This window comes from Canis lupus, chromosome 19, assembly GCF_048164855.1.
Source record: "Canis lupus baileyi chromosome 19, mCanLup2.hap1, whole genome shotgun sequence".
Lineage (NCBI taxonomy): Eukaryota > Metazoa > Chordata > Mammalia > Carnivora > Canidae > Canis > Canis lupus.
In genome coordinates, this window is record NC_132856.1 from 54745624 (window position 1) to 54771489 (window position 25866).

Genomic DNA, 25866 nt, shown 5'->3' on the forward strand with positions numbered 1-25866 from the left:
GCTGGGATGGTGGATGCCGGGATGGCAGGTGCCGGGATGGCAGGTGCCAAGTGGCAGGTGCGGGGATGGCAGGTGGGAGGTAGCTCTGAGACCCTCCTTGAGAAGCTGCAGAATCACTGGGCTCTAGTCTGTGCTGGTGATAGGCCCCCTTGGGACTGATGATGGGGACCACCTGCGAGGGGCCGCGGCTGCTTGCATTCGGGATAAGGACTGCGTGTGACTCTTGACACACTGACATATTGACACACACATGCAGCAACGCAAATCTACACAAGACAGAACTTTATTGATGGAGGGCTTCCTGGCGAGGGGTGTGTGGGCCCCAGGGCAGGGCCTGTAGCACCATGATAGGGGCGCCTGGATGTCGGGGTCCCCCCCAGGGCAGGCAGGGCAGAGGTTGTGGTGGATCTTGCCCGTTCTGCCTCAGCCCTGTAGCTGGTCTGGTCCGGGGGAGGGCATCAGGGAGGTGGTGCTAGTCCCCCTCCCGCAGAGCGGACACAGACCCTCCTCTCCCCCTCCCCTCCTCCCCCAGCTCAGAGTGAGGGATCGGCAGTGCTGGGGGCAGGACGCCGGCAGACCCCCTCCCCACCCCCACTCTTCACAGTACATATTCCGGTCAAAGGGGGGGCAGTATTGGGGGCTCCCTAGGAGTGGGTGTAAAGGGCGCTAGGGCGAACAGTTGTTCCCTCCTCAAGCCCACCCTGGAGGGGGTCTCACTGTGAACCGGGAGAGGGGACGAGGAGGGGCCCTGGGGTGGCCAGCCCCTCTCCATCCCCCAGCCGGGGGCCCTGAGGGGGTTCCCAATAAATAACTTCCGGCTTCGTCTCACCCTGCACCCCCAGCTCCGCCCCCTGGGGCTCCTCCAGGCTGGCCAGCTGCTGGCCGGTCCCCTCCCGCCGGTGCCCAGCTGTGGCTCCAGGGGCCGCGCGCTCCCCTAGCGGCCCTGGCAGGTTTTGCAGCACATCTGGCGGAAGTAGGCTCTGCTGCAGAACTGAAATTTGAGCACCAGGGGGCAGTAGGCGACCTTGTTCACATCCTTGCACTCTGGAGCGGGGCGGGAGAAGGGGAGCGGGGGGTCAGAGCTCCCCCCTCCCCTCAGGGGCGCGTCTGCAGCCTGCGCTGGGCTTCCCGGCTTCTCTGTGCCCGGGTCTCCTCGCTTCTCTAAGAGACCTTATAATAAACTGTAAAAGGGGGCTCGTGCACATGTCACTAGGCTCCTGGAGGACTTTGAGGGAGTGCGGGGTCTGGGACTCGGACCCAGCATGAAATCCTCAGAGAAGTATTCCCTTTCAATTATTCTTTTGATCCCTTTGGGGCTGTAATCCTCACTCGTTTCCCTTTGTAACAGACGGAGGACCTCGAGCTCCAGAGGAGTCGCTCCTTTTCAGGGTATTTGTGTATTTTGTGTTCATGGTAATCAACCGGCTGTTTGTGACGATAGTGCGGGCTCCCACTTGGCCAGGGACGTAGGAGACAGGGCCTCGTGCCTAAATAAGGCCTTCACGTGGGTTGTCTTATTCCCTCTCCCTCTTGAGCACCCCCCTCAAGCGAGGATATTATTTATCCCCCTTGACAGATTAGAAGGCACAGAGGAAGGAGCCCAAACCAGGCAGTCTGGTTCCAGTGCCCAGAGCAAGTGATCTATTGCCCTGTATGGAAAATAAGTTTACTGAAGTGGAAAAAAAAAAAGTACACATTTAAAGCAGTGGTTCTCAAGGGAATGCGATTTTGTCCCCCAAGGGCACATTTGGCCAGATCTGGAGACGGTTCTGCTTGTCACCACTGGGGGGCAGGAGCGCTGTTGGCATTTACAGACCCAAGTCAGGAGTGGGGCTGAATAGTCTACGGGCCTAGGGCAGCCCCGCCCCCCCCAAGAATTATCTGGCCCAAAACACCAATAGTGCTTGAGGTTGAGATACTCTGATTTAAAGAAAAAAATTCGAAGGGTTGCAGAAGGGGAGGTGGGTGAGGGGATAGGGTAGGGTGACGGGCATTAAGGAGGGCACCTGATGAGATGAGCCCTGGGTGTTATCCTATATATTGGCAAATGGAATTTAAATAAAAAAAAAAATAGGGACCCCTGGGTGGCTCAGCGGTTGAGCACCTGCTTTCAGCCCAGGGCGTGATCCTGGACTTTCAGGATCGAGTCCCACATCCGCTCCCTGCACGGAGCCTGCTTCTCCCTCTGCCTGTGTCTCTGCCTCTCTCTCTGTGTCTCTCATGAATAAATAAGTAAAATTTTAAAAAATAAATTAAACAAATGAAAATAAAAAAAAATGGCAGTTAATGGTACAGGTGGAGATGAATTAGGATGAAGGTCATGGAGGTGGGGGGCAGGGTGGTGGGGGGCGGGGCAATGACCTGGGTTTGCGTGTCCAGAAGGATCCTAAAAAGCTTGACATGCAGTGGCGCTTAATACATGTCTGCAGGGAGAGGGTGGTGAAGGATGGCCTGGAGGGGACACCGCAAGGCACCTGGGTGGTTGGAGACGCTCCAGGCCCATGTCCCGACTCCCACGCTCTCCTGTAGCTTCCCCTGGACGGGGCCCTCTTGGGGTCCCCTGGGCTCCCGTCCCACATACCTTCGGGGCCGTCCCCGGGGGGCGCGCTGTCGCACTTGGCTTCGCACTGCTGCGTGGCCGGGGGCCGCAGAGCCTCTGCGCACTCGCGGGACGGCTGGCCCGTGTGGCTGGAGCAGCGCACGGCGCGCTGCTGCTGCCCGATGCCACACTGCGCGGAGCACTGCGGGGAGTCGCTGCTGAGCCTCGGCCCCGGGGCGCCCCTGCCCTTGCCCCCGCCCCCCAGGGCGCAGGCCTACCTCGCCCCACTCGCCCGTCACCCAGCGAGCCGGGGGACAGCGGCGCAAGTTGCAACGCATGGTGGCCGGAGGCTTGGCTGCGGGCGGGCAGTGCGCGGGGGGCAGCGTGGCGCGGTGGTCCGAGCTCTTGCACAGGACGACGCGGTGGCGGAGGCCGGGCCCGCAGCTCGGGGTGCACTGCAGTTGGAGAGGGGGTTCGGGCTCGTGGGCGCTCCAGTCCCCGCAGGCACCGGGGGAATGGGGGCCCAGAGGGGTCAGCGGAGGAGGTGGGGGGCGCACTAGGTCCAGCAGGCGGGGCTGGTGGCAGCAGAGAGGCGCCCGCGTGGGCACCCATCCTGGGCGACCCAGGCCCTATCCCACGCTGCACAGGGGCGGGTTGGGCGTGGGGGAAGGGGCGGCTGACCTCCGACCAGTCCAGGGCGGCCCACTCGGGAGGGCAGGCGGGGCCTTGGCAGGCCTCCAGGACCGGCGGGCGCGGCTGCGGGCATGCGCTGTCGTCCAGCGCCTTCTCCTCGGCGGCTGACACGCGGCGCTGGCACACGACGGAGCGGCTGCGCACACCCGCATCACAGCTGCGGCTGCACCGCGACCAGTTGCCTACCACCCAGCTGCAGGGAGGGGGCGTCTGAGCCAGCGGGCTGGGGATGGTACCCCGATTCCGGGGTACTGGCACATCCTCTTTCCCCCAATAACCATCTTTATGGAAACTGGGACAAGCCTGTTGCTTCTGCAGGGAGCACCCCCAACCTGCACTTCAATACCATCACCCTGCACTCGCTCTGGGGGTGGGGGGGTGCATCACACCCACAGAGATGATTAACCGGAGGAGCCTAAAGAACATTATGGTTCTGACTCCCACTCCAGGAGAGCCCTGACCACCCCCACCCCGCCCCGAAGGGAGCCCTGTCACTCTAAGCCTGGGAGCGCACGCTCCTCTGGCCTGAGCAGCACTGTCACCCCTGCTCTTGTCCTCCCCCGGACCCCGCAACCTGGCGGGCACTCACTCGGGCGGACAGGGCTCTGTGTTGCAGGCGCGCTGCCTCTTGGGCAGTTTGCTGTGGGCACTGCAATGGTGGGGAGCCACGGCCGAGCTGTCCAGCTGATTGCGGCACTCCACGGCCTGCACCTGGCTGCCTGGGGGTGGGCAGGGGACCCGCTCAGCCCTGCCAGGACCAGCAGGTCAGCCCCGGTGACCAGTGCCCTCCCCTGAGCCCACCCCGACCTCACCGCCGGCACACTGGGCCGAGCACTTGGTCCAGGGTGCGTAGTGCCAGGAGTAGGGGGGCAGTGCATCTCGGGCGATGGGCGCGTTGAAGCGGTAGCGGAGGGCAGCCAGCTCAGTCCGGGCCAGCACCTGAGGTGGGGGAGGGGGCCATCAAGGGGAAGCCAAGCTCTAGTCCCCGCAAGGATGCTAACGTCCTCCTGCACCTTGCACACCCCCCCCCCGTCGTTACCATGACGATGAGAGACGCATTTATGGGTCCCAGGGCTTCTAGGCTCTGCGTGTGATCTGGCCCCTGCCGCAGCTGAAAGGTGGTCCCAGCCAGGGGCAGGCGGTGGGGCTGCGGGGTCCCGGGCAGCCCCTCCAGCAGCAGGGACTCCTGCTCCCCCTTCAGAGCTAGGGGGACAGCATAGGGGTCAGAACCCCAGCCACACTGACCCCCTGCTGGCCCCCAGTCCTCATCCCTCCACCTCCAGCTCACCCAGGTGACTGAGGGAGAGGTTCAGGTCCTGGATGAAGATGTGGACGGAGCCTTTGGGGATCCAGACGACTTCCTCATACCCTGGACAGTGGAGCTCAGATGTCGCCCACTTGGCCCTTCCCCCACACCTGCCTACCTCCCCCATTCCTGGCCCTTGAGGCAACAGCTGACTGTTGCCACACTAGGTGCTCACAGGGACACCCCGCTGCATCCCCAGCTCTGGCCCTGGTTAGTAGCTGTGTCATCATGCCCATCTTACAGATGTTAAGATTGAGGCTCAGAGAAGCTAAACCACTTGCCCAGGTTTGACAGCTAGGAAGTGGCTGGGCTGGGGTTTGAACCCAAACGGTCCTGCCTCTCTGACCACCACAATGGTCGGATCCACTCCCTACACCCCAGAGAGCGGCAGGGCTGGGCTCCTGCAGAGGGAGGGGAGCACGGTGGAGGCCCCACCCCACACAGTGATTCTCAGGGATTTTAGCAGACGGAGTTAGGTTTGCTGGGGGCTCCATCACTTCTGACTTGGGTCCCTCCCCATCCCCTGAACCCTACACTGGGGCCTCACTGTGTGTTTGCTCCCAGAAGTCCCCCCGCTGACCTCCTTGGGGTCTCTCTCCTTCAGCCCAAGGTGCGGAAGCACGAGTTCACCATACCCTGCAGGCGTCCCTCCCCGACTTAGCTTTTTCCTCCAGCACAGAGTTCCTCAAGCCCCCAGCTCAGACCATGGAGAGCGGTCAACCCCTCCCTGTCCCAGACCAAGAGCCAGGCTCCCGGGAAAGGTTTAGGTCACTGCCTTCTTGGCATCTCAATTGCCAAAGTTTAGGGACCAGAGTGCAAGCTAGTCTCTGACCCTGATCTGGGGCATTGCTGTGCCCCTGGGACTTTTTGGAGTCCCCACTGGGCCCCTGGGTCTGAGTAGCTGATGCTGGCTATGGTGATGGGGCCAGTCCTGCCCCAGTCACCAAGTGGGCAGAGGGAAAGGGAATGGGGATCTCTCACCGATTGCAGGTGAAGCTGGGCTGAAGACCCCCTCGATGGTTTCACAGGCGCTGCCGTCACCACCGCAAACCCGGCACTTGTCCTCCCTCAGGTCGGAGCCCAGGACCCGGTCACAGCCCACATGCTAGGGAGGTGGGGGTGGGGTGGAAGTGGGAGTGTCAATGAGCCCCCCTCCACTCTCTATCCCTTGTCCTCTCTCTGGGAGACCCCTCTACCTTGCACTCGCCACTGACACAAATGTCCACTGTGTCCGGGCGGCAGGGTGTCCCGTCCACCACGGCCGCTGCCCTCTCCGTGTAGAAGTTGAAGCCTTCGGCCAGGCATGTGAGTGAACAGGCCTTCACGCCCCCTGGGGGGCACAACCCCGTCAGACCCAGGGCCAGGCCACCTGGGACTCCCTGCTTGCTCTGTGGGGGAGGTAAGGCAAAGAGGGGCGGGCCCTAGACCCAACCAGGATGGGTGGGTTGAGCAGAGGGAGTTGGGGTCCCCAGCGTCCAGTGGAGGAGCTGTTGAGCCACATCCTAGGCTCTTTGGTTCCTTGGGTGAGGGGGTGCTCACGGTAGACCCTGTGATGCTGTATCCACCTGCTGCTGGCCTCCACTGCCCCATGACCTCCTGGGTCCCTCACTCACCTCCTCGGTATGTCTTCCACGTGTAGAATTTTCCACGGAAGGGGACGCTGTCAAATTCAGAGCACTGCATTTCCCTGAAGTCCTGGGAGCCTGGGGGACAGTCCTGGGAGCAAGAGAGGGGGAGAGGGAGGGAGGCCAGGTGTGGGGAATGGAGTTAGGGCAAAGGCCTGAGGCCAGAAGACTGATGCTTAGCACAGGGATGGGTTGAAGGGGTGAAGCTGAAGGCAGAGGAGCCAGGGAGGGGGCTGTGGAGGGCCAGGTGAGAGTGGGGGTGACTTATTAGAGTTTAGGGCAAGCTGGCTGGGTTTCTGGTTTCTAGTTTCAGATCATGAGGCCTTTCTTGAGACAGCAGGCCTAGAAAGGAGGGGGCGTGGGGACTCCCTGGAGACAGGCCCTGTAGGTGGGGCTGAGAAGACCACCCACCCCTCACTCCAAAGCTCTCCCGGCCCTCTGAGCAACCCCTGCTGCGGTAGGCCTTGTGCTTATTGGGTGTGGACCCACAAGACTCATTTGCAGTCAGAAACCCCAACCAGCCATCGGGGACCCTGGCATTTATAAAAGGGGCAGCAGTGGAGACAGAGGAGGTAGGTGTAGCAGGAGGAGCTGGGAGCACAGGACACGGGTCAGGGCAGGACAGTGGTGAAGGTTTTGGACAGAAGCCGAGGTTCCTGGTCATATATCAGAAAGGAGTGTGAGCAGAAGACCAAAACGTGGCCCCTGGGTTTGGTGACAGGGAGCCGAGTGGCAGGTTTGGGGCAGGGGTGGGGTGCGCTATAGCTGGAGGAGGTTGTGGGGGTCAAGCGAGTTCAAGGTGGGAGAGGCATCTACTGAGAACTGGAAGGAGCCAGGCGCTTGTGGGGGGAGCCGGGTGGGTCGGCCCGGGGGCCCTGGGGCAGTGTCGGGAGGGCAGGGCACGGGTGGCGCGCAAGAGGGGCCGAGGATCCGCCTTGGGGTCCTGGGGGAACTCACGTCGGTGTTGCAGGAGCGGTGTCGCCGCCTCTCACCCAGGCAGTACTTGCCTCCGATTGTTGGCCTGGAAGAGGTGGGGCGGGGGGGACAGAAGAGACATGGGGCGGGTGTCGGGGAGATAGAGGGCCGGGCGCCCCGGGCTCTTTACAAAGGGTCCTGAGGGCTGACCTGGGGCTGTCGCAGTGCCGGCTGGAGGAGGACACGCCGCCGCCGCACGTCCGGCTGCAGTCGCCCCACGGGGTCCACGGGCCCCAGGCCCCGTCCACGCCCTCCGGCCGCGACCCGAAGGGGACACACACGCGCTTGTAGCACCACTGCGGGGGTGGGAGGGGACGAGTCCGCAGTTCCTTCCTGCCCCGCCACCCCCCACCCCCGAGGTCTCAGTACACCTCGGGTGGGACGGAAGGGCGCTTGGGTGCAAGTGGGGTCTGGGGACCCGGACACAGGCAGCACCGGGCCGCGGCCTAAGCCTCCGGTCCCCGCCGGGCGGTGGAACTCGCTCTGGGACAGGCGCGGCGGAGACGGGGCAGGGGGCGGCCTCTGCCCTGGGCGGGGCCTGCGGGCGGGGGGCGTGGCCAGAGCCGATGGAACCCCACCCCCGCGGCGGCACGGAGGGCGTGGCCTAAAGGCAGGGGCGTGACCAGAGCCAATGGAAACCCTCCGCGGCGGCACGGAGGGCGTGGCCCAAGGCAGGGGCGTGGCCAGAACCGCTGGACCCCTCCCGCGGCTGCGCGGAGGGCGTGGCCTAAGGGCAGGGGGCGTGGCCAGAGCCGATGGAAACCCCCCCCGCGGCAGCTCGGGGGCGTGGCCCAAGGGCAAGGGGCGGGGCCCAGCCGGGCGCTCACCCCCTTGTCGATGGTGTGCGTCTGGCACAGCGTGCCCTCGGCGGCTGGAATGCTGTTGGTGATGCACCGGTTGCTCTTGCTCAGACACCACAGCTCGCTGCAGACCTCCTGCGGGCCAAGGCGCCCGCTCAGGCTCGCCCCCCGCCCCCCTCCCTCCGGCGGCGACCCCCTCACTGCCGCCTAGCAGTGGGGCCCCCCCCGGCGCCCCTCGGCTGGGTCTCAAGGAACCTTCTTGGATCCTCCTGTGGGGCATGGCCTGAGACCTCCCCTCTGCCTTGTGAGCGGCACTTAGCCAGCGTCCCTGTGCGCCGTAAGCAGCCTTAGGCCTTACTACCCCCATTGCACTGTGAGACAACCAAGGCCCAGACGGGTCAAGTCACTTGCTAGGGGTCACACAGCTTCTGATGAGAGGCAGCCTGGGCTCTAACCCAGGCCTTTCATGGGCTGGGTCTGTAATCTCATCACGCTGGTGCCTCCTGAGTCTCCAGACCTGCTGAGGAATGAAGAGGATTCTACATTCCTTGTTGGGATGGGTGAAGCAGTCTCTGGGAGGAAGGAATTCTGAACACTCTGGCCTGGAAGGTGGCTCAGGTCAAAGCCCTTGTCTCTAATTTTCTCCAGCTGGTGGTCCTCCTTGTTGCCCCCCCTCCCCCACACTGAGGAAGCTTCAAAAGCTTTTAACCTATGGAAGGCTGTACAGGAACAAGGCCAGGCTGGATCTGGGTGGGACATTCCTCCACTCCCCGCCACCCCTGAAAAATCTGACCACCTTCCTGTCTGAATCCGGCTTGGGCTGGACCAGTCCCAGGAAGTCACTTGGGCCCTTTAGATTAATATTCCTGGACAAACCTCACTGGGTTTAGGCGTGGCCAAATCTCTGATACTCTAGCATACATCCTGCCCCACCTCCCAGGCCTCCCTCCTCCCCCCGTAGTGGAGATCCTTCACTCTCCTTTTTATAATCATGTGCCATTTCCTCTTTGAACCTCATCCTTTTAAGTTTTGGCGATTTGGGACTGGACCAATCGACAGCTGCAGTAAGGGCCAGCCTCTGAGAGACACTTCTTGCACACACACATGAGAAGTTCAGAAGGTTGTTCTCAAGCCGGCTCCTTCAAACGTCCTGCAGAGTCCCTGCCTTCTGCTCCTTCAGAGGACACGTCCCAGCTAAAAACTCAGCCTGGTTTTCTGGCTTCACTTGGCCTGTGTCCTCCTGGCCATTTGTAAAAATAACACGGGGTGGGGGGAGGGGGGAAATCCCAATCCCACTTCTGACACCTCTTAAAGAGAATGGCTATTCCGATCCCACTCTTCCTCCTCTCCACACGGAGGCGCTGTGTTGTATGTGAATGAGCTCTGGGCCACTCTGGGAGACTTCAGCTCCCACAGGGACACAACCCCCCACCCCCTGTTTTTTCATCTAGGAGATGGGCCTTGCCTACAAAAAAGGCTGAGAGGCATGTGACGAGTAGATCTGAGAGGGATTGCATAAATGCCCTGTTATTGTGTAACAGTGACCACGGCTATCTCTGAGGTAGGTACTAGGCCCAGCTCTTAATACACGTTAGCCAAGTTATAGTCAATAATTTTGCCCTTTGTCAGGGGTGCCACGAAAATGTTCCTTGGAGAAATAAAAGGAAGAATCAATTCAGCATACAGCCAGCACTGGTCCATGCTCCATATTCCGGCACCTCCTCTCCTCCCCTGCCTCATTAGAAAATTTGGAGCCACAGAGAGCTCTGGATTTGAGCCCCAGCTCTGACACGTTCTCCAACTGTGACATTGGGAAAGGCACCCTCCCTATGCCCCAGTCCCTTCATCTGTAAGGTGGGAATAGCAGGGTTGTCGAAAGAGTTTAAGGGACAGGATACAGATCACATGCTTAGCACATAGCGAGCGCTCGGTAAATGTCAGCCATTGTCATCATTGTTGGGATACCTGGGATACAGCAGATGCTCAAGGGTAGCTTCCAGATCTGTTAGAAATTTTGTTAAGGGTGCTGTGGTTACCAGCCAAGTTGGGGAGGGTGGGCAAGAGCAGACTACGGAAAAATTATTCCAGGCTATGTCTCCTTGTCGTGCACTGGAATGACGAGAGGACGTTTGAACAGCTGCCTGTTCCTGTGTTGAGTGAACATGGCCTTAGCTTGGACGTGGCCCTACAAACTGATCTCTGGAATCTCGAGGAAGCCAGTAAGCTTCCAGCTTCCTGGGGGCAGCTGGGACTGGGACCCCCCAGTTTACTTCTCTATGAAAGGATGCAGCTTTGGGATGTCAATCTAAACCTCACAAAGAGTGAGGAGGGTGGTTAGGAAACCCCAAGGGTTGGGGCTGGGTGACCTTGTGAACCAGTTGGTGGGGGTTGTGAGGATTGAAGACAGGGTGCCCTTGGAAGGCTCTATCCGGTTCTTTGCCAAGTGGGGAAGATGGGCTGTCCCAGGGAGCTGTTTCCACCCCAGTTGGAATGTTTGGTTAAAAACTGCCCAGCTAGGGGGCCTGGGACTTGAGTCTGCTGCAGCCCACTGGTGGCCTGATATACTGGAGAGAAGTGGTGCCCAAGCTCTCCCCAGCGCAGCCCCCAAATCAGGGGTCTGCAAGACCAGGAGATCCCATTCTCCATCCCAGTCACTGTCTGAGCGTGCGTGACATTTGTACACCCATGCACCTCTTTCCCCCGGTCCCCACGGGGGCTCACCCCCTCCCCAGCTCTCCCACCCCCTGCGGCCCCTCCCCTCCCAGGAAGGAAAGCAGGAAGGCTCTCTCTACCCCGTATTTACACTGACGCGATTTGACTCCATGTTGGAAGCGGCACTGTTCATCTGCGTCATAGGCCTGGCCAGGTGCCACCGTTGGGTACACGAAGTCCTGTCTGGGGGGCCGGTTGTTCAGGCACAGCCCCAGGCCCGAGCTGCGGTGAGAAAAAAGTAGCTGTCATGTTAGGGGGCTGCAGGCACAGGGCTCGGGGCGCCCCGGCTGGGTGCGGGTCCTGGGGCGCAGCCCTGCAGGGAACAGGACCCCTCCCAGAGGCAGCTCCGGCTTCCAGACCCTTCCCCAGCCAAGGCGAGCATGAGTGTGGGCAGGCAGGAGGGCACGTCCTCACTCCAGAAAGCTGGTGATGTAGTCGCGGCTGCAGGATGACCACACGAAAGGGTTGGTCTTCATGGTGATGTGGGCGGCCATGAGCTTGGCCGGGTCCTGGCCGCGGGCCCCGCAGCTGTTGCCCACGCCGTCGTGGTTCATGCCAAACCTGGGGAGAGCAGTGTCGGCTCCGCCGGTGCCCGAGGAAGCTGCCCGGCCGGCCCGTCCTCCCCTTGCGCTGTCCCCAGCCTCACGTGTGTCCAATCTCATGGGCGATGGTGAAGGCGGTGGCCAGGCCGATGTCCTCGTTAATGCTGCAGCTCCGCTCGCGCTCGCACATCCCACCCACGGGGGCCAGGCCTGGGGGACGGGCGCGTGGGGGCTGGGCTGGGCTCAGGAGGTGCAGGACAGCCCATCCACCCTGCCCGGTCCCCACCCTGCCAGGGCCGGGGTCACCCCGTCCACTGCCTTCACAGGGGCCTGAAGCCTACAGGGTTTAAGTACCTAGAGTGCCACAGGGTTTGTTCCTATAGATGCAGATGTCATAGCTGTGGAAGGAGAGGGGCGGGGTCAGGGGCTGGGCGGCCTCCCTTAAGCCCTACTGGTGCCACCAGAACCATCTCCGGAGGCTCATTTCTCCTGGGAGGCACTACCTGCCTCTCACCTGGAGCCCCATGCTCTGCCCCCAGCGGACCTTGGGGATGCTGGGGGCACGTAAGTGGCTGACCCACTGCATCAATGAGACGGTGAGCGAACGAGTGTGCCTGAGCCCAAGTGGCTCAGCTGTCCCTGCCTGCCCTCCCCCTGCTCCCCACCCCCCACCAGCTCTCAGGCTCCCAGCAACCCCTCCCCACCCCTGTCTCCCCACTGGGGTGGCTGTAGCTCCTGAGCCTCTCCCATCTCCCAGCAGAAGTGACCCCTGCTTGGACCTGGATGGTCCCTGGGACCACTTGATCCCCCGGCCCATGTCCTGGGGTCCTCCCCGCCCCTCACCGCGTGATGAGCACCGCTGTGTCATGGTTGGCCACACCGTTCTCCGGAATGGCGTTGCCATGGCCGCTGCGGTTCACGATGGATTTCTGCCACTTACAGAAGCTGTCCAGGGACTTCCCGGCGTGGTGGGTGATCTCCAGGGTGGGCTGTGGACAGACAGAGAGGGCCATGGGTGCCAGCCACCCTGGGAGGGCAGGCAGCGCTGGTGTCGGGGGCAGGTGGTGGGGCCCTCGCACCTGGTCCTCCGTGAGCAGGATGAGGCGTGTCACCAGGATATTAACGATGTTTCCCAGACTCGAGTCCTGGAAAAGTTTGGCAACCTGACCTCCAAGAAACAAGAGAGACCGAGTCTTAAGAGGAGCCCAGAGCAGAAGACAAAAAGCGACACATGGCGTAGCCCTCTTTGACCAAGTACCTCCCGTGTGCTGGGCCTCGGGCTAAGCCTGCTGTGTAGATCTCCGCCTGAATAGGAACCATTGTCATCCCCATTTTACAGAGGGGCAAACCGACACATGGAGAGGTCAGGACACACAGCAGGGAGGTGCCACGAGTAGGATTCGCGTCTGGGTAAGCCTGCCCCCAAAGTGCTGGTTGCTTACCAGTCCATTGCTTTGACTCATCCCTGTTCAGCTTGTGCATTTGTCCTCCATCCCTATGCACCCCTGCAGCTGCCTCAAGTGTGTCTGCCCAGAGGCGGCCTGAGGGATGTGCACATTTGGCCTCATTCCACAGCTGTCCAAGGGCACCAATTTGGGGGCGCCTGGGTGGCTCAGTCAGTTAAAGGTCTGCCTTCGGCTTGGGTCATGATCCCGGGGTCCTGGGATTGAGCCCTGCATTGGGCTCCCTGCTCGGCAGGGAGGCTGCTTCTCCCTCTCCCCCGCCACTCCCCCTGCTTGTGCGCACACACTCTCTCTCTCAGATAAATAAATAAAATCTTAAAGAAAATAAAGGTACCAATTTGAGCAGCACCACGAGAAGGTGGAAGTGTGGGGGGCAGGAAGCTCTGCAGACAGTGGCGAGGGAGGAGGAGGAGGAGGCCCGGGGTGAGTGGGCACAGATGACGGAGGCCACACCGTGCAGTGGTCTTGGAGCCTGGGCCATCACTGTCCCATGTGGAAACCCACAGAAACCCTGGCAGGTTCTAGACAACTCTGAAAGTCCGGGGTGGGGGGGCAGCAGGGCTAGGGCAGGACATAGCACCATCACACCCGATCACCCGATGCTCTGTCAACACATCGGGCCATCTGTCTGCCTTTTCTCTTCCCTTGTGGCTTCAGTGAAACAACAGTGCCACTTGTCGGGCTCTTACCGTGTGCCAAATGCTCTGTCTGGCTTCCCTCCCCCCGACTCGTACCCTCCGTGGTGGATACTATTACGATACCCTTTTGCAAAGGTGGAAACTGAGGCTCAGAGAGATCCAGAGTCTTGACGGCATCTGGTAGGGGCACCGGATAGATTCTGAGCATGGGTCAGCGAGGTCACCCACGTGAAGTCACAGGTAGGTGCCTGCAGGCCAGTTCGGCTGCACACAGATGTGTGCCCACGTGTGTACTGCTAACCTCGGCAAGTACGTGCACGCCGCGTCCTCAGTTTAGGCAGCAGACGCTCACACAGCACCTCGCGCGTGTGCCAAGTGTGGTTCCAAGCACTTTATTGCTTTGCTGCAACCACTTTAGCCTTGTGAAGGAGGTACTGTTATTATCCCATTTCACAGGTGGGTAAACCAAGGCACAGAGGGGCAGTGCCGTGTCTGAGGGCACACAGCTATAAAGGAGAAGAGCTGGGAGCGTGGACCCAGCAGCCTGTGGGCCCCGGGCCAAGATTCCTAGCCACACGTGGGCTTCTTTTCTCACTCTGCCCCCTCCATTCGGGTTCCCTAGCCTCAGGTCACGGCTAGTGGGGGGGATGGTGACACCCCTTCTCCAGGTCTCGGGGCTCCACGGCCAGGGAGGGGGAGGCACTTACAATGTTCATGATGGCCAGCACGTACTGTTCCACGTCTCGGCGCCCGTGGTAGGCCACCATCATCTTGTCGGCCACCACCAGGGTCTCCACGTAGCGCTCTCGGCTGACCGAGCGCTTCAGGCCTGGCTGGCCACGCTCTGTTTCATTCCCCAGGGGCCTGGCAGGTGGCGGCTTCAGGGTGCGCAGCCACCACGGCCGCCCCTTCCACGGTTTCTCGTCTGGATGGACAATTTCTGGTCATTCTGTTGCCGACTCTTATTGTCCAAGAACCTGCCTGATGGCGCATCTGCCCAATAGGTCATCAGACCCCTCATTCTCCTGCTACTGGGTGTCCTGGTTGTACCATGTCTAGTCCTACAAAAAGGTCCATTACCCCGGTGACAGGTTCTATGAGGATTTGGCTGTCCCACTGCCAAACGGGTGGGTTGAACAGCCATCCTGGACCCCACAGCAACCAGCATGACCAGACACCTTCCTGACAGTTCCGTTATATATGTGTGTAGCCACCTGCCTCAGCACCGGAGCTGTGTGCTTCTACGACTGTGGCCTTCCAACTGTGCCACGTTCTCAACAACGTGCTGCCCAACTGGGTAGCCGTAGAACCCCACTGCCCGATGGTCTTACTGCCTGGTGGTCCCACTGGCCATCCGACTGTGAAACCACCCACATTTCCTGCTTCTACAGCTGACTGTGGTTGTAGGTTTGCCACAGTGTCCCACTCCCACACGTCAGATCGCACTCCCCCTGTGGGGTCCCTGCGCTTGGCACTGGCACAACCGCCCCTGTGGATATCTGTCTCGTCTCGCTTCCTTTTTCTCCCACCTTCTGAACGTCTGGTCATACAACTGTCCTCCTGCGAGTCTGATTGTGAATCGGACCTTCTGTACAGTGTTCTCACTGTGCAGTGGCTCGGCAGTATCGGCCACTCCCCGGCCGCGTAACCATCTGGGCACACAGTAATCCTGGAGATGCACGGTTTTACACCTGAGCACCGGTCTGGCAGTCCAGCTGCCTGTCTCACTCTCTGCTGGGCCATCGGACTACGGCAGTGATGGGTGGGCTGCTGCACCGCCCTGCGGTCCTGCTCTCTGGCTGGCTGCCCCTTATCCCTGCACATAGCTACCTGCCAACCTCCTGGAGGGAGAGACGCTGCTGCCAACCTCTGCCTCGAGCCAAAGACGTGCAGCCCCTCTGCCCGTCCCCAGAAAGACAGATGTACCTCTCACTCCACAGGCTGTGTCCAGGTGGGGGTGACGCAGAGAGGAGCGCTTGTACACCACATGGGGGCCACTCTCCTCCGGGCCCTGGGCCCCTTTGGGCCCACCTTGCAGGGGCTCGATCAAATATTCTTCTTCATCTGCCACGATCAGGCCGTGCTGGGGGTCGGGGGGTAGGCAGAGGGCTTGGATCAGAATCTGGTTCCCAGCGGGACCCTGCTCTGTCTTTATGATTTCATTCTCTCTCTCTTCCTGGCTTTATGTTGCTATTTCCTCTTTAACTTCCTGGGGACGAAGTTCAGTTCATCAATTTTCAGCCTGACCCCAGGGCTACACATTTTCCTCTAAGTTCTGCTTTAGCCGCATCCTAAAATAATCCTTTGGATTAGCTCAAAATGCTTAAAAAAATATCCACCATAGGGTGCTTGGGTGGCTCAGTGGTTGAGCATCTGCCTTCGCTCAGGTCGTGATCCTGGGGTCCTGGGATCAAGTCCCGCATCAGGCTCTCCCACAGGGAGCCTGCTTCTCCCTCTGCTTATGTCTCTGCCTCTCTGTGTCTCATGAATAAATAAATGAAATCTTACAAAAAACATCCACCATGATTCCTTCCCAGACCTATACTTAGAAGTGCTTTTCTTAACTCCTAAACTCGTGGGCATTTCCTCCTGCTTACCAGGCCCCCACAGGTGCTGATGGCCACGTGGGAGCTGCCGGCCTGGCCCTGCAAGTGGCCGGCGTAGAGGCAGTGGGGCCGGGCAGCCCTCTGCCACGCCAGGCCCTCCCGTGTCCAGTACTCCACGGAGACGTGCCCTGCTAGAAGGCGGGGGCTGCGGGTTAGGTTCAGCAGGAAGTGGGTGCTGGGTGCAGCCACCTTGTAGAAGAGGCGGGACTCTGTCGTTGGCCTTGTGCCCCGACGCTGCCTCCGGGGAGCCGGGGGTGAGAAGGCCAGCAGTGCCCCATTGTGGTCCACTCGAGTGGGGAAGGCGATCTCATAGCTCTCCAGACTGGACAGGAACTCATCTGTGGGTGAGGGTCAGAGGCTTGCGGTGAGCCCGGGGAATGAACGGTCCACGTCTGAGTTGCGTGGCTACGGGGCAATGATGCTGACCTCACTGACCCCAGGGCCCTCCCCCAAGTGACTGCCATCCCAGCCCCACTGACCCTTCCTCGGCTCCTTATTCCCTCCCCATGCTGCCCCTGGACACCCCTACCTTGAGACCGGAAGGCATGTATGACTTCGAATGTGAGGCCCAGCCCCAGGGTGAGGGCCCAGCGGAGGATCTGGCAGGCGGGAGCCATAGAGGCCACGTGTCCACATGTCTCTCTCCAGCCCCGGCTGCCGGCAGCCCCCACAGCACCGCCTCCCCTGTTCACAGCCTGGGCAGCATCACCGGGCTCCTGGGAGGGAGGAGGTGGGTCGGGGGGGCGGGTGCCTGGTCCTGCTGCCCGGTGTGGCCAGTGCCAAGGCCCCTCACTCCCATCCCCAAGGATGCCCATGGCATTTCCTCACTCAGAAGTCCCCCTGCCCCCACCCCTGCCTCATCCTCTCTCTACTATTAGGATACGCAGGGATTTTGGCTCTGTGGACACCTACTACGTGTCAGCAACTGGCCTGAGTGTTTTCACACCATTTCATTTCCACAATAATCCTGAGGATTGGTTCACTAGGTAACAACTCTGCATGTCCCTGCCCACCGAGGGGCTGTCTCGGGGAGTGACCCCCGTGAGAGGAGTTCAGCTTGTGACAAGCTCTCCGGAAGAAATAACTGGGAGGCTCATAAGCAGGCGTGGTGAGGGGAATGGGAAGAAATTCATCATGTGAAGAGACAGAAGGTGCCCAGAGAGAGGAGCAGCAGGGGCAAAGGCCCGGGGGCAGGGAGGAGCTTGCTGTGGCCCCCAGGACCACAAGGGCCAGTGTGGCTGGGCAGAGTGCCCGAGGGGGAGGCTGGCCTCGGACACACTTGAAGGCTGTGTTGGTCAGTAGGCATTTGCAGCCCAGATTAAACCAGAAGCAAGTCCTTGGCTCCCCCCACGAACCCCGTCTGACCTGGGCCCTGCCACTGGATCCCCTGCCATGGGTAGTGTTATTCACCCCGCCAGGTGGCCTCTGTCCCTGTGACCTCTCCTCCACCCTTGTACTTCCAGCCGGGCCCCTGGTTCTGCTCCTTCTCCTTTCAGATTCTTCTTTCTGGAAGCTCTAGGCTTGCCCAGCAGGTCTGTTTCTCTGGCATCTGTACCGGGCCAGCCTGCTGCGCACAGACACCACTTTGGGCCACTACCCTGTGCCAAACCCTCCTCCCCACTCCCGTCTCCACCCTCCTCCTCCTCCTCCTCCTCCTCCTCTTCTGTGCTGTTTCCCCCTTAATCACACACTGTCTTGTTTTCTTTGCAGCCTGGCCAAGTCTGAGAGTCGATCTCCAAACAGGGCAGTTCAGCGCATGAGGGACGGAGCCAGGTTTTCAACAAGATGCAGACTTAGAAGTTGACATTACCCGCTCCTGCTTGGACCCCTCCAGCAATGGGGACCTCACTCCAAGACACTCTGTGACCCTACTGCTCCCTTCGGCTGGGCTAATGATTACCCCTTGTTTTTTGGTTTGTTTTTTTTTACCTTTGGGGGGCTTCAGTTGGTGGCGTGGTGTCGGGACACCTGTGCGTGAGCCCCTCTGGGCCTCAGCACCTCTTCTTCAGCGCCTAGACAGGGAGGGGGCAGTGAGGAGGAGCTGCGCTGGGTCTGAAGTTCAGGGGTGGCTGAGAATACTCCGACCCTGGTGAACCTCCTCTTGGAGTCCATCCCCCCTCAGTTCCTAGTCCTTCACCAAAGCTCCCTCCTCCCTCCTCTGCCTCCCCCTGCCCCCATCTCCTCTTGCCTCCTCTCCTCAATTCCACTCTGGAGACCTTGACCAGCTGGGAAGAAACCCCTTCCTGGTCAGGTTCTCCTGACCCTCTCCCTGCCTTAACCCCTTCCCCTCCACAATCTCCGTAGCAGTGTGAGGCTGGAACCCCCTGCCCCCAATCCTGCCCCTCTCCTTTCCTGCACTGCCAGGCCCGCTGCAGAATCTTCCTCCCACAGTGGCTCTGGTCCTGGCTGCAGGGTCTTTCTGCCTCTCCTGCTTGCTCCCCACCCCTGAAGTCCTCACCACCGTCCTCTGGGGCTGGGCCCCCCCTCTCCTCGACCTCACAGCCTCCTTTGTGCTTCTGGCTCAGGTTGGGGAGGGTGTGGAAGGACCCAGCAGGGGTGGGTGGGGATGGGGAAGGGTCTGGAGGGGGAGGGCACACAGGTATCTGCCAGAGCCAGGCAGGGAAGAGGAAACCGGACAGTGGACAGTGGCCCGGCCTGCAGGGTGGTGGCGCTTGGGGGTAGTGGCAACAGGTCAGTGGGTCTGGGGAGAAAGTGGTACTGATGGTGGGAGGTTAGGGGCTTCCAGGGCCCTCCCAGCCTGGCCAGGGGGCACCAGCAGGGGGTCTCCCTCGGCGATGTGCGCGTGACCGCGTGCGTGCGTAGCCGGGGAAGAGACTTTGCGTGTGGTGTGTGTGCCCATGTGACCCTGCGTGTGGCCCTGCGTGTGCCCGGGTGGCTGTGTGCGCGCGCACGCACGCGCGCGCGTGCCCAGGCTTGGCCGCCCCTCCCGGCCCCTCCTTCCCGGAGGCAGGAGGGAGGCGGCCCGCAGCGGGCCGGTGCCAGCGCTGGAGGAGGAAATGCCGCGCGGAAGCGGCCCGGAAACAGCCGAGGCTCCGTCCCAGCCCAGGATCCGGGAAGGAGCCGCCGCTCCACGCCCAGACCTCCCGGGCCGTGCGCGGAGACCGGCCCCTCGGTGGAGGCCTGCGCGGAGGCCGCCCGGGCAGAGGCCTCCCCCCGCCCCCTCCCTCCGTCCCTCCCCCCGCCGGGCGCCGCGCATCTGGCGGGGCGGGGGGCAGACCCCGCCGGGAGAGCAGACAAAGGCCCGCCCGCGGCCTGCGGCAGGAGGGGGCAGGGGGGCCGGCGCCCCGGCGGGTCCCCCCCGACCGGCCGCTAATTAAAGGCCCCGCGCCCGACGGGCTGGAGACACTCGGCGACGGCCGGCTGTGGCCTCGGCGACCGACCCGGGGGAGGTGGAAGGTGCCACTCCCACGCCCAGACACACAAACACACGCGGGGCGCGACGGACACTCGAGGGTGACCCCACCTGCGCAGCCGGGGACCGACAGCTGGACAGCTGGACACCGCACACCCACAAAGGACTCCCACCCCGGCACACTCAGGACACACTCAGGACACACACGTCCCGAGGCAAACGCACAAGACACACAGCTACACACTCTGCAGACCTCTGTGCACACGCACGTACACGCTCATTCACACACAGGAGACAACTCGGAGACAAACACACACTTGGGCCTACACGCACAGACACGTACACACTCGTTCACACGCTCACACCAGGCAGCGGGCGGACTCGGGGTCCCGCAGACCTTGACAAACACACCGGACACGCTCACTTACGCGCACTTGCTCACACTTGTTACACTCAGACACACCCGGAGGCTGCACAGAGACGCTCACACCTCAGCTAGACATCGACACACAGAGCAGACGCTCGCCTCCGTGCACACACTGGCTTACACTCACACCTATGCACACACACACACACACACACACACACACACCGCCCCGGAGCATCGCACACAAAGTCAAACACACCCAGACGCTCGTGGGCATTTTCGTGCAGACTCACACATGCAGCCTGCAGCGCTCACACCTACGTGGATGCCCTCACGCTCCCCGACACACGCGCGCGGGCGGCACACGAACCCAGGCGGGCGCCCGCGTGACCTCGGTGTCGCACACACCCGGGGCCCCCGCGGCCGGACCGTCCACAGACCCGGGCCCGCGGCCCGCCCCGCCCGCCCGACGCGGACACACAAGGTCGCCCGCGGCCGCCCCCCCCCCCGGCGCCCGCCCGCCCCGCGGGGCCCGCTCCCCGCCGCGCCGCCCGCCTCTACCTGCGGCCGCGCGCCCGCCCGCCCGGGGCCTCCGTCCGCCGTCTCCGCCGCCGTCTCGCCGCCCTGCGCAGGAAGGGAGGGAGCGAGCGCGGCGGCGTGGCCGGGGGAGGGGGCGCGGGGAAGGCACTTCCTGAGCCGCCTGCCAGGGTTATAAAAAACCCCCAAACCGCGCGCGGCCAGAACCCCGCCCGCCGCCGCCGCCGCCGCCGCCCGGCCTGGGCCGCGGGCTGGACCCGAGCCAGGGACCCGGGAGCTCGGGCCGCCCCGCCCGGACCGGCCCCGCGGTGGGGGCGGGGGTGGGGGGGCAGGGGGGAGGCGGGGGGGCTGAGGTGGGGGAGGAGGGGGAGGCGGTGTGTGTGTGTAAGGTGGCAGGTGGGGGAGGGGAGAGAAGCGGGTGGGGGAGGGGAGGGAGGAAGAATTGGGTAGGGGTAAGGGGAAGAGGGGTGGGGGAGGGGAGATTGAATGGCAAGAGGCGGGAGGAGGTGGGGGATGGAGTAGGAGGAGGCCGCGCAGGGGTGTGGGGGGGCAAGGGGGAGGAATGGAGCCCGGAGGGGAGGGGAGGGGGCCCCCCCGCCGGTGGAGGGTGGGGGAGGGGGGAGCCCCCCTCCCTCGCTGGCCTCGCCTGCCCCGCCAGCGTCGACAACAGCTGTTATTTATTGAGGACTAGTCCTGCTCAAACAAGCATTTATTGGGCGCCACCCGTGTGCCAGGCACGGTGCCCGGGGCGGCTGAATAAATCTCAGCCCGTCCCTGGCCTCCCAGAGCTGCCCTCTGGGGGCGCTGACCTGCCGCGGGCCTGGCTGGTTCCATTTCACTGAAGGGAAAACTGAGGCCAGAGATGGGGAGGGTGAAAGTTTCATGACAGCCGGGGCCCAGGGGGTTTTATTCGCCCCTCGGGTGGGTCCTTAATAGATGTGGAGCTGACACAGGGATGGGGCTGATCTGCGGAGTCAGGGCCGCCTGCCCCACAGGCCTCAACTCAGCCTGGCTCGGGACTGGTGCCCCAGGAGGTGGCACAGCGGTGACCCCCAACCTCACAGCCCCAGCCAGTTTCCAGCCTGACCCGCAGAGAACTAAGCAGAGCCTGGCCTGGCCTCACCCTTGGTCTTCTTCTCTGAGTCTGGGTTTCCTGATCCCTACAGGGCGGATACTACCGACCTTACAGGCCTCTGGGGGGTGGGGGGTGAAGGGATGCATTCAACAGCAACGGTCAACATTTGTTTCTTTTGTTCTGGAAGGTTAGGTCAGGGCTCCCACATACAGCAGTCACTCCGTAAATGCCAGCCTGCTCCCTGAGCTCCTACGAGGTCGTCCTTCTACTTCAACCCTATGCTCACCCCAGGCCAGACCAGAGAGAGGGACGGCCTGGCCTTGGGTCTGCTACCCACACTCCATGCCCCATTGCCTCTTGAGCCCCCCTTTGAGGAACGAGTCCAAGTAAGCCAGCTCTGGCCTCTACAGCAGCCCCTCCATTACCGGGGGACCCCCTGGGAGCCCTCCTAGAGCTGCCTTCTGTTTACCTCTTTCTCTGAAGAGGTGGCTGCCTTGGCATTCGCACTTTCCCGAAAGCTGCCTTGCTACCAAGCTGCCACCCCAGATGTCCCAGGGGGTCTCCCTCTCCCTCCTGGGTGTAGCCTGGATAGGGCATGTGACTCAGTCCTAAGCCACTCGCACCTCCCTATCTTTGGGCCACAGGGATCCATTGGGGGATGGGCATGTCCAGGCTCTTGCAGGAAAATCCTGGGAAACAGACTTGGGAAGCCGGGTCTCCATCTGAGACAACAGGAAGAGGCTTCTTGTAAGAGCAAAGCCACTAGGTGGAGGAGGGTTATGGCCCCAGGGCCATCATTTCAGCCTTGAGCAAGCTGATCCTGAAGCCCATAGCTGGGCTTTCATTCAATGAAATCTTTATTGAGTACCTTTTTGTGCCAGGTGCTGGTCCAGGTACTGGGGACACGGTCAGGAGCCGCTACATGGCAACGCCATTGAGGTCACCATCCTGCCTCTTCCTCCTGATACCACAATGGCCACTCCACCTCGTTCTTGGAGTCCCATCTTAAACATCCCCCTGTCCCCCCTTTGAGGCCTGCCCCTCCCCCCACTTCCAGATTACATCTACACACCTTCTCTCCCATTTCCTGGTTTATTTTACTCTTAGCCCGCATCACCACCTGACAGTATGGATTATTTTTGTTGGTTCCCTCCCCCCCCCCCCCCCCCCCCGTCGCCCTGATACCAGCCCTGAGGAACGAGGGTTCCCTCTGCGTGGTCCACGGCAGTATCTCCAAGGCCCAGAGCGGGGTCTGGCGCGCAGGCGATGCTCCGTGTCCAGTCGGTAGGGAGCCCGCCAAAGGCTCCAGGTGGAGGTGGCATGGACATGTACGATTTGAAATAATCATTAAGAAGGAAGCTGAGGGGGTGAGGGCATTCTAGGGGGACAAAGGCTACTGTGGCCAGTGCATCCTCTTTTGAGAGCCAGTCCCTCTTTTAGGGACTGACTTATAAAGTGCTTTGTTTGCTTGTTTTTTTTGTAACTTAGAGCCTTAAGACTGGGGGGGGGCGGGGAAGGGGGGTTAGGGTGCGCCCAGAGGGATGCAGTACTCAGTGCGGCCACAGGAGGGCGCGCCCGAACCCGTTGCTCGCGGCGGGGGGGAGGGGAGCGGGGGGGGGGGGGCTGGTCTGTAGGAACTGCGGGAATCCGAGCGCTCGCTGTGAGGCATCATACCCATTTCCCAAATGAGCAAACTGAGGCACAGAGAGGCTGAGTAACTCGCTCCAGGTTGCTCAGCGGCAGGTGGCAGAACCGGAAAAGAAGAGCCAAGGTAAAGCCCTCAGAGGAAAGGCAGGTGAGCTTGAGGGCGAAGAGTCCCCCAGGGTGGCCCCGGGATCACTGCGCTGAGGCCCGGGCGGGGGTGGGGGGGGTCCCCTTGCTCAGGGGCTGCAGCCCCCATCTCTAGATGTTTCCCCCTGAAATACCGAGCTGAATCTTGCCGGCCCCAGGCCAGGTGAAGTGGACAATGCCCCCATCTCTCCCATGTAGGGGGGCAGGAGGGCCCTCCCCGAAGGCACATTTAATAGCAGGCCTGAGGGATGAGTAGGAGACGCCAACCGCTGAGCCACCCAGGCTGCGACAGGAGACCTCCGATGTGCTGGGCACAGGCGGCGGCGGGGCAGGTGCTCCTAAGGGCATCGCGGTGAAGCTGCGCCATATAGGAGTGCCCCAAACCAGCGAATCGCTCCTTGAATGTACCAGGGCTCTGCGCTCATCAGTTCTGTTTCAGTGAAGCTGGGGATAAAAGGTAAAATTAAAAAGCCAAACCCCAGGGCGCCTGGGTGGCTCAGGGGATGATCCTGGGGTCCTGGGATCGAGTCCCGCATCGCACTCCTCATGGGGAGCCCGCTTCTCCCTCTGCCTGTGTCTCTGCCTCTCTCTGTGTGTCTCATGAGTAAATAAATAAAATCTTAAAAAAAAAATGCAACACAAGCCGCCCACCTTCCCTTCCCCCTGTTTCCAGAGCCCTGAAGACTCCTCCTGTGCACAGGCACCCCCGGGCCCCCATTCCGGCACAGGAGGGTTCCCCCTTCTCCCCTCAGCTTTGGGGCCTGCTGTTGGGAACATCGCTCTTGATGTCACAGTGATGATCTGAGGGCTGGCCTCACAGATGTGGCACCTTCCCTGTCCTGCCCCACCTGGGGCTCCGGGCTGCCCCTGGCTCGTCCAGGTGCGTGGCTGTCCTCAAGCCTGCTCTTGTTACAGCCACCATGGCCGGGTCTCAGGGGCGCTCTGCAGAGGATGAATAAATCCCCCTTCACCCTCAAATGAGAGCGAGAGACCCCAGGGGGCTGTGACCTCCTTACATCTTGCCCATCTGAGGGAGGGCTCTCAGGCTGGGGGTGTGGCTTCAGCAAAGCCCAAGTTGACTTCTTCATCTAGAACCAGCTCTTAGCATTGGGGATCATCTCCCATCCCCAGGGGTGGGGGGAAGACTTGCCCAGTTGGAGCAGCACCCACCCTCTTCTCCGGGGTGGCTCAGGTCCGGCAGGGGGGGCCCGAGTGTTAACTGGGAGGCCACTGGGAGAACCAGATGGGATGAGGGGGCCTGGGATGGGTGGGGTCCAGCTGCAGAAAGAAGCAGATCAGTGGACATCCTGAGGGACAAGGGATGCAACTTCCGCTCCAGAGGATGTGCCGAGGGGTAACATCCAGGGGACACCAAGACCCCAAGGGACACATGCTCCCTGGGCTTCTGCTGGGCCCATCAGGGCTTCATCCTCAGCCCCAGGGAGCAGAGAGATCTCTAGAAAAAACAAATGTGTGCTCTGGTCCTAAGACCCTGCAAATACAAGGATGCTTCAACAGGACTGTGGATCTGAAAAACAAAATGCGGATAATCCCCAGGAGGGGCCCCTGGGTGGGGGGCTCTGAAGGTTAATGAGGGACTGGAGAGATGGAGCAGGGAGCCTCCTGTCACACACACTGCTGTGTGTCCCTGGCAAGTTGCTTGGCCTCTCTGAGCCTCATTTTGTGCATCTGTTAGATGTGAATGCAAATATTGGCGCCCAATAGGTGCTCAGCTCCTGGCCGTTGGATGAGAGGCTGGGGGAGGTATTGCAGGTAGTCTCGGCAGGAAGTGAAGAGCTCAAGACCAGTTTTGTTGCTCTTTTCTGGTCCAGGGCACGCAACATCTCATAAGAGCCTAATAAAACCTTGCCAAGCTGTTAGGGCCCAAGACTCTTGGGATGGAGGGTCCTTAGGTGCCCTGCAAACGTAGAGCTTCTTTTTCCTTTTCTAACTTGTCCTCCAGCCTCACCCGTGCAGCCCTGGCAGGGCCACTGGGGCGGGCAGGCAGGCAAGTGTGGTGTTTAAGTGTAGATTCTGAAGCCTGGGTTCGAATCCTAAGGGTGCTGCTTACCTGCTGCGTGACCTTGGGCAAGTCAGCCCGCCTCTTTGCTCCTGGTTCTGGCTTGCAGGTAGGTTTAATCACACTCCTCGAGTCACGGGGTTCTTCTGAGGATTAAATGAAGGGATAGACCTAGGGTATGCGGCACATAGTAGGTGCTGTAGAACCACATTGTCATAAAGCTGATTTTTTTAAAACATATATTTGAGAGAGAGAGAGAGAGAGAGAGAGAGAGAATGAGCACACCGGGGAGGGGCAGAGGGAAAAGGAAAAAGTCTTACACAGACTCCGCACTGAGTGCAGAGCCTGATGCAGGGCTTGATCTCAGGACCCTGAGATCACGTCCTGAGCCAAAACCAAGAGCCAGATGGATGCTCAACTGACTGCATCAGCCAGGCGCCCCCATAACACTGATTGTTATCGGTAGCTTGGGTTTCAGGCTCCAGACTTTTCTGGGGGCTGCAGCTGGCAGACCTCTCCATGCTCCTCACCTCCTGTCCCATCCCAAAGTGTAGAGTCAAGGCAGTGGTCTCAACTAGGGGCAGTTCTTCCTCCTGTCAGGGGACATCTGCTGATGTCTGGAGACATTTTTATTTTATTTTATTTTATTTTATTGTATTGTATTGTATTTTATTTTAGTTATTTTATTTTATTTTTTTTTAAATTTTTTTTGGAGACATTTTTGGTGGTCATGCCTGAGGGACGTGCTACTGGCATCTGGTGGGTAGAGGCCAAGGGTGCTGCGAGACACCCTACCTTCCCCAT

At 61.1% G+C, this 25866-nt stretch overlaps 1 protein-coding gene and 1 long non-coding RNA gene across 5 annotated transcripts; one reads left to right on the plus strand and one right to left on the minus strand.

Annotated features, from left to right (window-relative positions):
• Nucleotides 1-267: 267 nt before the first annotated feature.
• Nucleotides 268-20326, minus strand: ADAMTS10 (ADAM metallopeptidase with thrombospondin type 1 motif 10). 4 transcript variants are annotated; one of them, XM_072787544.1, is made up of 27 exons: nucleotides 20201-20326; nucleotides 17829-17911; nucleotides 17310-17463; nucleotides 16429-16615; nucleotides 15891-16237; nucleotides 15220-15376; nucleotides 14001-14218; nucleotides 12272-12355; nucleotides 12036-12181; nucleotides 11547-11590; nucleotides 11297-11402; nucleotides 11065-11211; nucleotides 10731-10872; nucleotides 7966-8073; nucleotides 7289-7434; nucleotides 7121-7184; nucleotides 6152-6254; nucleotides 5735-5868; nucleotides 5520-5643; nucleotides 4521-4601; nucleotides 4272-4435; nucleotides 4045-4171; nucleotides 3822-3951; nucleotides 3221-3425; nucleotides 2818-2994; nucleotides 2582-2741; nucleotides 268-1044 (listed from the first exon to the last, which is right to left on the minus strand). In XM_072787544.1, exons 4-27 carry the CDS (start codon nucleotides 16514-16516, stop codon nucleotides 935-937), a joined length of 3312 nt encoding a protein of 1103 aa, XP_072643645.1. In that variant the 5' UTR covers nucleotides 16517-16615; nucleotides 17310-17463; nucleotides 17829-17911; nucleotides 20201-20326; the 3' UTR covers nucleotides 268-934. The 4 variants fall into 4 exon arrangements, with proteins under 4 accessions (XP_072643645.1, XP_072643644.1, XP_072643643.1 ...); XM_072787543.1 differs by having other exon boundaries at nucleotides 17310-17466; XM_072787542.1 differs by lacking the exon at nucleotides 17310-17463.
• LOC140610958 (uncharacterized) lies at nucleotides 12151-18396 on the plus strand. The gene is made up of 3 exons (XR_012012383.1): nucleotides 12151-12446; nucleotides 12532-12602; nucleotides 17610-18396. It is a non-coding gene; the product is annotated as an uncharacterized lncRNA (long non-coding RNA).
• Nucleotides 20327-25866: the final 5540 nt, after the last annotated feature.